This window comes from Lytechinus variegatus, chromosome 19 (genome assembly GCF_018143015.1).
Source record: "Lytechinus variegatus isolate NC3 chromosome 19, Lvar_3.0, whole genome shotgun sequence".
In the NCBI taxonomy this organism is placed as follows: domain Eukaryota; kingdom Metazoa; phylum Echinodermata; class Echinoidea; order Temnopleuroida; family Toxopneustidae; genus Lytechinus; species Lytechinus variegatus.
This window is the reverse complement of record NC_054758.1, coordinates 22,000,600-22,015,009: the sequence shown is the minus strand read 5'-3', so window position 1 is coordinate 22,015,009 and position 14,410 is coordinate 22,000,600. Positions and strand designations below refer to the sequence as shown.

Genomic DNA, 14,410 nt, shown 5'->3' with positions numbered 1-14,410 from the left:
TTAAGAAATTTACACACATTGTGCTGCATTCAACCCAGGTTATTTGAATCGGTCTCCTGAAGCAAGATATTCCTCGAAATCTTGAGCTCCTATAGGCAGCACCGCTATAGCTTTCATGTATAACATTAATGTAGTGCACAATTCAGTACATACATATAGAAATTGCACGATATAAATGTAGAACTGTTAATTATTGTTACCAGGGCGATGAACCCCGTACCAATCGTGGATGAGGACACAGACACCATTATCCTGGTCTTCATTACATTCCCAATAGAACTATCAGAGGCAGATCTTATCAGAGGTGACAAATACCAACAGAATCTCTATGTAACAAAGAGTGTAGATGATGGACGGACATGGTCAGAACCTTTGGATATTACAAGTCAAACACTTGGTAGAATGGATCCAGAACCACTCATATATGCATCAGGTTGGTTGATATGGTGATGATGATGATGATGATGATGGTGATGATGATGATGGTGCTGGTGATGATGGTGATGATAATGATGATGATGGTGGCCTTGGTGGTGGTAATGATGATGATGATGATTATGATGGTGATGATGATGAAGATGTTGACAATGATGACGATGATGGTGATGATAATGATGGTGATAATGATGGCAGTGATGTGGATGATGATGATAATATTGATGATGATGAAGATAATGATTATGATGATGATGATGATGATAATGATGATGATGATGGTGATGATGATGGTGATGATGATGATGATAATGATTATGACAAGCTTGGAACCTGCATCATTGCAAGGTATGGCTGCACTAGTCTGCAGGCACAAACCTTTTATTTAGTTTTTGCAAAGTGCATAATGCCGAGTCTGAAATGGTGAGTCTAGATAATTGTTTGTAGTGTGGCTGCTTGTATCTGACAGAGAAAAGGAGTCTGAATTCTAGTCTCTACCCTAACGATATAGGCCCGTATTCTGAAATCATTTTTAATTTAAACTCTGGTTGTGGTTTAACTACATGTTTGAATAGCCAATAATAGCATAAATTTCTAGCAGTAGAATTTCAATTTATGAGCTCATTTTTCTCTCAAATCATTCTTAACTGTCTCGGAAAGATGAATTAGATAGCTTTCTTCGCTAAATTCACAAGTTCTAAAAGAACACAGTTAACATGAGGAACATACAATGTAACAGAAATTTTGACATGTTTGGCTTTCCATAATTTTATCACAGAATTAGACCATGGTCTGTTAGTTAAATTGGACTTCAGAATACGGGCCATGTAGTATAATTTGGTACAATGTTAAGGCTGGACCAACCATCTTCAGTGGGGTTGGTGCATACACTGTAGATGAGAGTTGATCAACTTAATGGTGTATTTTGTAATTATTTGTAGGTCCAGGACATGGTTTACAGCTGAAATCTGGAAGACTCATAGTTCCAGGTAACATTCATTGGAAAGAGAAACCACAGCCAGGTGCCACAGGTTTGTTCTTTTAAAATCACTATTATTCTGCAAATTGGCAATATTTGTTTTCTTTCATGTGTTACGATACTGCAAAAATAACAATTAAATTGAAATTAATTGAAAATGTGATTTCCCTTTTTTTTTATTACAGGAAATAATCATACATTAACAAATATAAATAAATGATAACGGTCTTACATATCCTGCAGTGTTGATTATATTTCACAGTTATGATAGTCCAGTATATAATCCAGATAAGATCTTTTGAGACAATAAAAATCTGTTTGACTCTGGAGAAATTTCTAGTTTGTATCATTTTGTCTAAAAACAAAATGCTTCAACTTGCCCAAATATTTGACTGATGGAAGGTTTACTTATAATTAACCTATGTTAGTGAATGCATCTGTTATAGATGAATACAGACTAATATAATAATCAATGTTTTTAGATGTTATAGATATTTATTTTCCTGTGAAAACACCCCAGATTTTGATTATTATGACAAAATAGTTGTGCAAATTATAAAGTGTTAATATTCATTCTGCAGACTGCTTGAGGCATTCTTATTATTACCATAGCTGTAGCTGGCAACTTTGCTTTGGTATTTCAATGATTTAGTGATATTCCTCTTAATAAACATTTTTCACTTTTGACCAAAAGATACCAATGTTAAAACAAATGTTTATAGTATTCATAGTCTTTCAGGAACCTTGGTAAAAAGTGCTTTTCCCAAAGCACTATTGATATATTTGATTCGACCCAATAATATGTGTTAAATGTAATTTTCACTTGAAATGTTGTTATCTTATTAGATATGAAAATATTCCATGTCTTGGTATTTTATGCATAAAACACTGACTATTCATAATGTACTTTTATGAGTCTGTTAGGAACACTATGAAATGAACATTGATCTATGGGTGGGTGATGGAGGCCCCACCCCACCTTCGTCTTTGAAGGATAGTATGATAATATTGTCCAGTATGCATTATTTACTGATCATTTATGTTTTCGTTTTCTGCAGGTTGGTTGTCAGAGTTGAAGTGGTCAATATTGGAGTTCTTTGATAGTTTTCATGGTAGTAGGAATTGTTCTATTGTCCTCTTCAGTGATGACGGTGGTGATACGTGGCAGGTAGGAGGAAAGATACCACCAGCTAAAGATGAGTATGGGGTGGATATACCAGCTAATGAATGCCAGGTATGTTTACCTTAGAGTTGTTTGTTTCATGTAATATATGGATTAGCATGATTTGTGCTTACATGTATGACCTCCCCCTTCCATGCAATGAATGTGATTATTTTACCATAAAATATCATTTTTAATTCATATTGTATGTTCATTTGTTGCATAGATATGAAATAATTAAATCAATTAATCAGTTTAAGCAGGGCTGTATTTAAAAAATAAATAAATGAGTGGCATATATATAATATATATTGACTGCTTGTTTCTCTGGGCTATACATAGTAAAATCTATTACCTCTCAGTGGTCCTGAGACTGCAACCTATTATTGCCTTCATTGGCAGTCAATATCTGTATATTTATTGCCTTTCATGTCTTTTTAGGTTGATTGAGGCAGTATCACTATGTCAATAATCAGGCTAATTAATACAATCTTAAATACACTGTATTCAGAACATTTTGTTTACTGTTAATAATAGTAATAAAGAAAATAAAGTTTTGCTAATGTGTAATTATGATGAATCATCACTCAATGCATTACATATACAATAAACATAAATATGGGACACAATCATAATCATAAACATCATAATTGCGAACATATACATGTCAATCTAATTTGCTTGTGAGAAAGTTAATGTTTGACACTTGATTTGGTATGTCATTAGACTGTTGATATCAAATTTAATCCAAGCTCAAAACATGTATTACCATTGAGCTTGGAGTATTAGCTTTATATTTACAGCTGCATCATTTTTTCCCATGACCTACATTTTGTTGACCCTGGCTTCCTCTTTTCAATCTCTCAACATTCTTTATAAAAGTATGTTAGTAAAAGGCATTAATATTAAATCGAATAGTTCATTTTCTCTTTTACAAATCCCTCAAAGTATTCTTCATTGTAGGTATCATTAATTGGCAACTTCACAGTGGTATACTTCACTCATTAATGTGAGATACTTTCTGCCTTTGTCTGTTAGATTGCCACATTACCAAACTTCGAGACCAAGCTCAATAGGGATTTCAACTATCGCAAGCCATCAATGACAGACTTTGCTCTTTTATTGCTGCATTATACTGTAGCCTATTCAGTGGCACATGATATATATCATTCTAGCCTGAAGCTTAGCTCCAGCTGCTTAATGGGGCTCAGTGCATTTAAAGAATTAATCCTGCTGGGTACCCATCCACCTCACCTGGGTTAAATGTGGCAGTGTTTATCATTTTCTTGCTGAAGTAAATTATGCCATGGCAGGGATTTGAACCCATAACCTTTTACTTCAAAGACCTGAGTCAGAATTACCAGACCACAATTCTACACACTGTATACTAGTTGTTAAACTGTTTGATCATATATGAACAGAGTTACAGACTGTTATAATAATAATAATACAAAACATTTATAGGGCGCTTGATACGGGCATTTCTAAGCGCACTGTGTTCTGAATTTAACTTGGGGAAAAAATTGAATGGGCATATTAACACAAGAAAAAAAAATACAAGCAGATTAAAAAAAGATTATAAAATGTCTTATTTAAAAAGTCAAAATGTGATTCTTCAAAAAATAATAATAATAGCCAATTTTTATAAAGCGCTTTTCCCAGAATGGCCCAAAGCGCGTTAAAGCATATTATTACCCCGGTCATTGGATTAATTTCAATCTAGCACGAAAAGTGCACAATTTCCACTCCCTGAGGAGCATTCCTTGCATTCTTCGCAGCCACATTATGGTGCTGGCAAAATCAAACATACAATATCTTTCGCATCCTACCAGGTACCCATTTAGCACCTGGGTCGAGAGTGGCAAAGTGTGGATTAACGCCTTGCCAAAGGACGCTAGACCGCGGTGGGATTCGAACACACGACCCTCTGTTTACAAGGCGAGAGTCAGAACCACTATACCACGGCTCTTCCACATAATGATCATTGGGTTTACTTGCATTGAGGATACCCCATGGTTGTATTCAAGAGGTTAACTGAACCCAGCTAAAAAAAAAAAACTAAACTTCTGTGAAAATCACATGAAATAAAATGCAAGAATGCTTTAGGATTCAGTGCAGTTTTTAACTGTTAGACATACCTACGTAAGAATGCTTTTTGACAGACATTTATTCATTCATTCTTAAAAATGTTATTCATCCTTTTATACATTTTTTTTGTATTTACGTTAATTTGATCCGAGGTACCTTGAGCATTATAGAAAGAACTCCATAGAAATCTTATGTAGTATTTTTATATACCATCATAGATAGATGGTGAATGCAAATGTGACATGAATGGCTTGCCATAGGTAACTGCAATATCCACCTACCTTGGTCTCTTTGACACATAGCCATAAACAGTATTCCATGACACATTGTAATAAAAGCTTTTTCCCTCTCTGTTTGCAGTTAAGCTATAAATGCTATTGATTTCTCTTCTGTAGAAGCCATCTGTTTCAAATTGATTAGCGATTGTGGCGACCTTGGCTTAATTCAACTCCTGACATACAGTGTAATTTGAGTTGGAGGTGCAATGTGAATAGAAGGGTAGCCCAAATGAATGTGAATTGTAAATTGGGTTATCTTGAATCATAGATTGTCAATGTAGATTTTCAAGGATCACCCGTCTTAAATGATCTGCACTGGCTTCCAGTTCGCCGATGTACATTGTACATGTATATCTTTCAAGATTTTGTTAATCGTATACAAGGCAATATAAAAGTGGCCAAGCCCCCAGCTATATTTCTGAGATTTTACAAAGAAAATTTCACAGACACTCTCCTCACAACCAGCGTAGTTTTCATGATCGTCCCCTCTCATAATACAAAGATAACTTTGGGAGATCGTGCTTTTGCCTGTGCAGCCCCAGAATTATGGAATGGTTTGCCATATGTAATAAGGTCCTGTCCATCAGTAGAAACGTTCAAACTGAAACTAAAAACAGTCTATCTGTTCAAATAATTCCCATACATTTCTTTTTCCCCTTTTCTAAATCTGTTCTCAAGCATTTCACTAGCTCTTAATTGCAGCGCAGTAGAATATATGCACATAGTTTCTGCGCTATATAAATCAGTATATAATTATATAATTATTGTCTTTTTAATAGCTTTGAGTGTGATTTAAATACAATGATAATAATAATAATAGGCATTTATATAGCGCCATCTATCTAGAAATATTCTATTCCAAGGTGCGTTGTTATTATTACCCCGGCTTTAGTTCGAGCTGCCTCTCAGCACTCATGCATTCAAGTAAGTAATCCTGCCGGGTACCCATTCACCCCACCTGGGTCTAGAGCAGCACAATGTGGATAAATTTCTTGCTGAAGGAAATTTACGCCATGGCTGGGATTCGAACCCACGACCCTCTGTTTCAAAGTCAGAATACTTATCCACTGGGCCACAACGCTCCACACAATAATGTTTTAGAATTGAGTGGAGCTCTTAGTGACAAGCATCAACTAAATAGACAAGCCTTGAGGTAGCCCATGACCTCTCTCATAAAATATGCAATATGATCTTTTGACCTAATGTTGTAACCCGCTCCCGTTGCATTACGGGTCAACCTGCTGGTATGCCCCCGATCGCGGGTTGCGGGCCGGGCCGAGTTCATTCTCAAACCCGCAGACCGTCATACGAAAAAAAGGGAGAAGCAACGACGCATAATAAAAACATTAACAATGAAAATTGAGTTGTTCCTCATATCTTCGTTTTGTAATCATATTTTCAATCATGATCCATGTTGCTGTTTAAATTTGGAAACTGACATTTGAACACAACCTTAGACCTTCTACTAGTATATCACGTGAATACGATCTGACCTATACGACATTATAATAAAACTACCCACGACCAAGAAGAAGATGAATGAACATCATTTTGCTATCTTCATGTCACCTCTCAATAGCCATTTCATTTCTATTGTGTGGTTATTAATTCAATTTGTCACTGTCCTGTCCGGCCAAGTCAATATTCCAGTTGTGCCCTTTCAGGATCCAAATAGTCTTTATGAGATGATTTATTACATGTAGTTCCACAGTCAATTTTTCACCTCACTGATACTCATTGCCTGATGTTATTGATTTGTTCACTGTATCCTATTAAGAGCTTTGAAAAGCAATAGTGTGTTTACTATCAGTGAAAGTACTCCAGAAGCTGACAGAATATTCACTATTGCCAATTTGAGAATGAAATAAAACTAGTTTTATTGATAATTTATGATCTATTAATATCAGGGGGGGGGGGGATGCAGACCTCTTCTTTCCTTGTATTTAATTGGACATTTTTCAGTTTTGAACTTTGGGTATGAGATGTACCATACTCATGTACGTAATTGCCAATTCATCATGACCTGTATTTCGATTTGTGACATCATAAACTAGCAGCTGCACCGTATTGTCAGTTATTTTACAAACAGGCTCAAACCTCGGCTGGTCTCCAAAACATGATTTCGAAATAATCACATTCAAAGTTTCAATGTTTTTCAGACCCTCCTAACTTTGCTCTTTGAAAGAAACCTGATAACTTATTTATACCAATTTAACGCATTCATTCTATTTTTTATTGATATGCAAAATTTTGTTAGCAATTCATATTTATTCTCAATGTTTGAAAAGGGGTGCATGTATGCATATTACAAGCTACTAATTTTCCCCCAAACAGGGGGCTTGAGCCAGTTAGTAATAGCATGCACACCATGCACACTGATTTTTAGCGGCATAAACCACGGTTTGAGCCAGTTTGAAAAATCGTTCATGCCACGCGCATGATTTTTAGAGGCACAAACCCTGCGCAAAGCACATAAGCGCTGCATACATGCTGCATCTAGGTCGGGTGTATGTTAAATGCAGTTTTTAACTTCATAATGACTAAAAATATTCAGGAGCGGGTGTGAAATAATTTGTCTGTTGTTATACTAAAGGTGCAATAAAACCCATCACAATCATCATCATCATCACAATCATCACGATCATCATCACAATCATCATCACCATCATCACCATCATCATCACCATCATTGTCATCATCACCATCATCATCACCATCATCATCACCATCATCATCATCATCACCATCATCATTATTATCATCATCATCACCATCATCACCATCATCATCACCATCATCATCACCATCATCATCATCACCATCATCATCATCATCACCATCATCATTATTATCATCATCACCATCATCACCACCATCATTATCACTATCATCATCATCACCATCATCATCGCCATCATCATCACCATCATCATCACCATCACATCATCATCATCATCACCATCACCACCATCATCATCATCACCATCATCATTATTATCATCACCATCATCATCATCATCATCATCACCATCATTATCACTATCATCATCATCACCATCATCATCACCATCATCATCACCATCACATCATCATCATCATCACAGCCATTATCATCATCACCACCACCATCATCATCATCACCACCACCATCATCATCACCATCATCACCACCACCATCATCATCATCATCACCATCATCATCATCACCATCATCACCATCATCATCATTACATTCATCACCACCATCATCATCACCACCTTCATCATCTCCCTTATCATTTCTATGAGGTTTGCAGACTCTGCACAAAGTAATGCTTAATGCCAAGATCTGTGGAATTACTCCATTACTCCATCAGAGTTGATATTGATGACATTCTAATCCATTGGGACATCCATAAATAACTGCACATGTGCATGCTAAATTCAATACCCATAAACCTAGACCTTACTAGGAGAGCTACCATCAATCAGAATGTAATATCCTAACTGACATACAACTAGCAATATATCATCTACAATACTTGTATATCTGGATTATTTATTATTTGATAGATATTGACTGTTACAAGCTATCAGTCTTTATGATTGGAAATAATTCATTTTGTAATTCTTTCCAATACCGGTTCTCTTAAATAAAAATATAGTATTAAGTTATATTTACATATTTTCTATGCTTATTTGTTATTTTAACAATTCAGAGATAAATAAAGAATCCTCAAGTTAGCATTGATAGATGCTGCACAAAGCAGGGTTTTAGATACAGACATTTTCACCATTTTAGACATTTCTACCGTATTAGCACCCACTGAATATTATGTTTAATACTCCAATATACTGACAGGCATTATTTTATCCTAAAATCTTGCCTCATATCATGCTTGTGATCCTTTTATGAGTTTTAATAAAAAATAAGAGCAAATTATCGGGGTCTTGTTATTCACATGGTTTCTAAAATTCAATTCACCCTTCTTCAGACAAGTGAATGAATTTCATATTTCATCCAATACATATACTAGTATAGTCATTAATTCTATTGGAGTCAGTGGATTGAAAAAATTATTTGGACATGTAGCTCTAAAAGTCTTGTGTGAAAAGGTCCCGGGGGCAGTCAAATATATTGCTGTACACACACGTGACCAAGGAATTTCCAGACACCCCCTAAACCAGTTTTTCTCTGTGTGCAAAAATAACCCCCTAATCCAGTTTTTCATGTGCTTTTACACATTTTGGCCCCTTATCAAGTTGTCGCCAAAATATGACCTCAGGAGGGGGGGGGGAACATACCCTAAACACCTTTTGCTATAAAAAAGCTTTGGGGAAAACATACCTTAAATACGTTTGACCCCATGATTGACCAGTCTTTTAAAACCACCCTTTTGTTCTTGAAAATTAGTGTTTTTGATACCCCTAACGAGTCCACGCGCGGACCGCGTCCAAAACTGAAAAAAACAAAATGCCCCTTTAAACGCGTTTTTTGGTCACGCGTGTGCACAGCAATATATTTGACTGCCCCCCTGTGGAAAAAGTTGAATGTCTGTCACTATAGATTGGGTCTCGATACAAGAACGCTCTTCATATTAAATGCATTCTATTATAATTAGTATGCTAAAGTGAATAAAATAGAAATAACTGTGGATTTCTCACAGGACAATATCACATGTCAATATCTATTATTCATATTTATTGGGGATATAATTATGATGCACCTGCTACTACTGGTAGTCTGAATATGATAGTAGCAAGAGATATCATCAATCAAGTACTTGGTATCTAATGTAGAGCAAACGATGAAGGATAATGGGTGAATTTGGGGGTTAATGAAACAAAGTATTGAGGTTGGTGAGGCATGTTAAGATGCATGTTTGAGGTTAGGAGTTATGTCAATTGCTCTATAAAAAGTCTTACATAGGTAATAAATTGATTTATAATCGATGTATGATGTTTGTTTTGTTGCATATATATGAGGTGCATGATTTATGGTAAACTAATGTAAGTTTAGGAACATTGCTTAGCTCATTAAATCCTAAAAATACTCAAATCTTGCTAGATTCATATCCCATAATGCAACATTCTAAGTCGTGTAGTTTTGTAATTTTGTCCCCAAGCAGTAAAACCTGTACTTTTTATGTAATAAATGTTCTAGTTTTACTATACCGGTACAAATAAAGCTTTTGGCTAATTCTATTCTCTATATTATTGATAATTATCTTAATGTGGATACATCCGGGGAATACATGTATTTTAAGACTAGCTATTTATACAACTTTGAATGAATGAGAGCTAGTTGTGTACAATACACAACTAATGATAATAATAATAGCCAATTTTTATAAAGTGCTTTTCCCAGAATGGCTCAAAGTGCGTTACAGCATATTACTACCCCGGTCATTGGATTCATTTCAATCCCGCACGAAAAGTGCACAATTTCCACTCTCTGGGGAGTATTTCTTGCATTCATCGCAGCCTCATTATGGCGCTGGCAAAATCAAACATACAATATCTTTCGCATCCTACCAGGTACCCATTTAGCACCTGGGTCGAGAGTGGCAAAGTGTGGATTAAAGCCTCGCCAAAGGATGCTAGACCGTGGTGGGATTCGAACTAGCTCTCATTCATTCAAAGTACAACTCTATACAACTTTGTCAGTGAGAGACCTTGTACAGCGTTGTATCTGTTCCCTTTAAGATCTAATTATTATATTGATTGATGCCCTGATTTCATCTTATTTACCAAGGTGTGATTTCTAATAAGATGTGTCCTTACATAGCAATACATTAACCTTATTATCAGGATGACGTACATCCATCATTCATTAAACTACATACATATTTATTAGGGTATTGATGACTTACTTTTTGTGTGGATGATACTGAAGTCTGTACGCAATTTGTATGGGGGAGGCTAGGGGGTCAATTAATTATTTTTCAATTATTATTGTTTGGCGTCACCTGTGCCTGGGAGGCGAAAAGCGAACTGAATCACTGTGACCCGCAGGTCTCCCCTCCCGATATAACTGATTGGGGGGAATGCAGGTGGACCACTACACCGGGATTCCCCCTACTCTGATACGAATAGTGCAATGGGTTCTTAATTTGCAAAGGTGGTGACTCTCCTCTGCGCGGGTCTTCCATTTAACGTCCTATCCAAGGGACGGAGTGTTTTCCATTGTAACATAGCCTGCATCTATGAAACATGGGAGAGACGTTAACACACTATAACACACTGGCTTCAGTCATCCGCCCGGGGTGGGCTCGAACCCACGATCTTTGGTTCGACGGGCAGACGTGTTACAGACTAATCTTGTGAGAATAAAATCATTCAACCATGGAGGTAGAAAAGATGTACATTTTGCCTTCACATGAATGTGACAAGCACCCTAAAAGTAAATGGCTTTCAAGACAAAAACAATAGACACTTTTGCACTTTGGGGGGCATTGGCGTTGGAAGCCCAAAAAAATAAGGGGAGTCCACCTGAAATTTTCAGATGGACACAGGTAAAAAATTGGGACAAGCCCCCCCCCAAAAAAAAAAAAATAAAAAAAATAAAAAAAATTATCAACCTAAATTTTAGGAGAAGCAAAAAAAAAAAAATAAAGATTATTGAAAAAAAATTTAGGGGGGGGGACTGTCCCCCCCACCTAAAATTTAGGGGGGACACGCCCCCCCCCCCCGCTTCCGTCGCCTATGTTGCTATGTTGGGGGAGTTACTTTTCTGAGATAGTAGGGTAGGATTGCCCACACCATGCATTGTTTTTATTTGATAAGGAGTAGCAATGACAGTACATGGTCGTTACAAGATGTAATTGTTTGATCACAGAATAAGCAAAACAAGTACTTTGTCAGGTTTTTGCACCCTGCTTCAATATTTACTATCGTTATATAGTGAAATTATATTTACTTATCCAGGCAGTTGAAAGTATACTTTTCTTTCTTGATTTTTTTTGCAGTTTTAATTTCCTCTTCACTAAATGCACATACATCACCTGGCAGTAAAAAAACAACCTTTTGTATACAATGCATGATGTCCACATGAAAATGCCCCCTCCCACCCAGACAATGAAAACTGTTAAGTGTATATCTAAGTAAATTAATAACTTCAGTTTCGTCTATAACTGTTATGTTTTATTGGTAATAGAAATTTAAAAAAAATTGCCTCTCTTTGATTCAAAGCAATGTTCTCTACTTTCAATAATTTTTCCCCAAATTGTTGATTCAAGTAGTTTATTTAAAGCAGTTATTATTCAAGTGTATTTATTTAGATGTATATAGGCATACCCTACCCCTTTAAGTTGTAGTTATTGTGATGTTTTTTTTTCCTTTTTGTTGTTATCATGCAATATATGTTTGAAGTTAACTGGTTAGCTAAATATAATGACAAGGCTTGTTCCTTTCTTGCTATCCCTGTAATCAAGTGTATACTTTATTGGGGGTTTTCGGAGGGGGTGAATTTGACTCTTTGTATATATTGTTTATTTCATGGATATTTATGAGTAAATAAATTGGACATGATAATAATAATATGATAATGCAGTTCTTGTATAGTGCCTATCACATTATATCATAACGTCCCTATGCGCTTCAAAATGACTTGGATATAATTACCCTGGCTTTAGTCCGCAGCCTTTTACAGCGCGGTGACATTTCATTCACCTCACCTTGGTTGAGTGCAGCACAATGTGGATAACTTTCTTGCTGAAGGAAATTACGCCATGGCTGGGATTCGAAACCCACAACCCTCTGTTTCAAAGTCAGAAGACTAATCCACTGGGCCACAGGGCCACAACGCTCCACAATAATAAAAGTTTGTTTTATATTTTGTTTTCTCCAGGCTGCCGAGTTAGAAGAAGGCCATGTTTATATCAACAGCAGAACCTGTGATCCTCAGGCAACGCGTCAAGAATCCTATAGCATCGATGGAGGGATCTCATTCACCATGGGTGAACTCTCAGATGACCTAGAAGAACCTGGATATTTCCTTTCAAGATGGATACCTTCCATTAAGAACTTTGGAGGGTGTCAGGTAAGTCATTAGTCCTGGTGGGTGTTTAGTGAAGCTGGTCGTAAGTTAAGAGCGACTTTAAGAATGACTGGTGAACCTTTCTTACACGCTAAATAATCACCAATGAACATTTCTCAATGATGAATGTCATTTACCACAAGAAAGGATCACCATTTGTTCTTAAAGTTGCTCTTAACTTACAAACAGCTTTATAAAACAGCCCTCTGTTGGGTACATTATTTCATAAAGCTGTTTGTATTAAGTTAAAAGCAACCTCAAGAATGACTGGTGCACCTTTCTTACGTGCTAAATAATCAAAGAACATTTAATGGCGAATATTATTTACCACAAGAAAGGATCAGCCGTCATTCTTGAAATCACTCTTAACCCTATCTCGGCCGGGGTATTTTGGAAGTTCATATGGCCGGGGGGGGGGGGCCTCCCAGGCCCCCCCTAAGATCTCGGCCGTCGACCGCACGATCGCTACGAAAATTGGCACGCGGGTTGCCTGGGACATAATCTACAAGATTGTATAGTAATTTATTTCATGCGAATCACTATTAAGTGATTATGCTAATTTATGCGTAATTAGTATGCGAAATCATACTTTTTCTTCTAACTCCCTAAATAAAGCTCCAAATGTACTAATCTTTGGTATAGAAACTCTTTGTGGTGTTCTCAGAAAATGTACATGAAAAAAAATGCGATATCAAATAATTTTCTTATGTATTTTATTGTTTTTTGCAATTTCTTATGGTCATTTTCAAACAAAAGTGGACATGGGGGTGAAAATTAAAACTTGCTAGAAATCATTAGGCTTCAATGTTTTTTGAAACTAGACATCTTGAAGTATATTTTTCCATTTCATTTACATAAAATTATTAATTATGTCTTGAGATACAGTGAATTTTATGCAAGGGAAATTAAATGTTACAAAATGTTGATTTTTGCATTAAAATTCACATATTGCCTATCACAATATAAAATTTGTATTAGAAGCACATTTGTTGGCAAGATACAAGCTGTGTATTGTATCTAACTACTAAATAGCAAAAAAAAAATTCTGTGAAGTGTTTTTCTGAAAAAAATTGGGTTTCGAAGTTTTCAAAACTGGTTGTCGTGTCACTCACGTTTTAAATGCAAAAAGTTTTCTAGAGCTGTGTATTCTGAAAATTAATTTATCCCAGTACTGGAGCAAATACAGTTTATTTGTACCTTATTGTATATAAAGATATTTCCAATGCATAAATGGTTGGTGTTGGTGATGGGTCAAGTCATAGGTCTAGGTATTACTCGAACATTCTGTGTCTGCATTTACAGAAATGAGCAGAAAGTTCACTTTTCTTTTGAGCAATGTTATTTCTTTGTTATACTCATAGCGAGAAAAGTCAGGGATCCTTTTTTGAAATTTGCAGAAATTTTAGTAGTAAAGTAGTGTGTATAAGAGATCACCATGAACACCAAACATT

At 36.0% G+C, this 14,410-nt stretch overlaps 1 protein-coding gene across 3 annotated transcripts in view; it reads left to right on the top strand.

Annotated features, from left to right (window-relative positions):
* Nucleotides 1-14,410, top strand: part of LOC121405718 (sialidase-3-like) — a 67,889-nt gene that overhangs the window by 47,761 nt on the left and 5,718 nt on the right. For all 3 annotated transcript variants that reach the window (XM_041596643.1, XM_041596642.1, XM_041596641.1), the window contains 4 exons: nt 204-433; nt 1,377-1,466; nt 2,473-2,648; nt 12,771-12,962. In XM_041596643.1, coding sequence (XP_041452577.1) covers nt 204-433; nt 1,377-1,466; nt 2,473-2,648; nt 12,771-12,962 — 688 coding nt within the window. The remainder of the gene's footprint in view (nt 1-203; nt 434-1,376; nt 1,467-2,472; nt 2,649-12,770; nt 12,963-14,410) is intronic.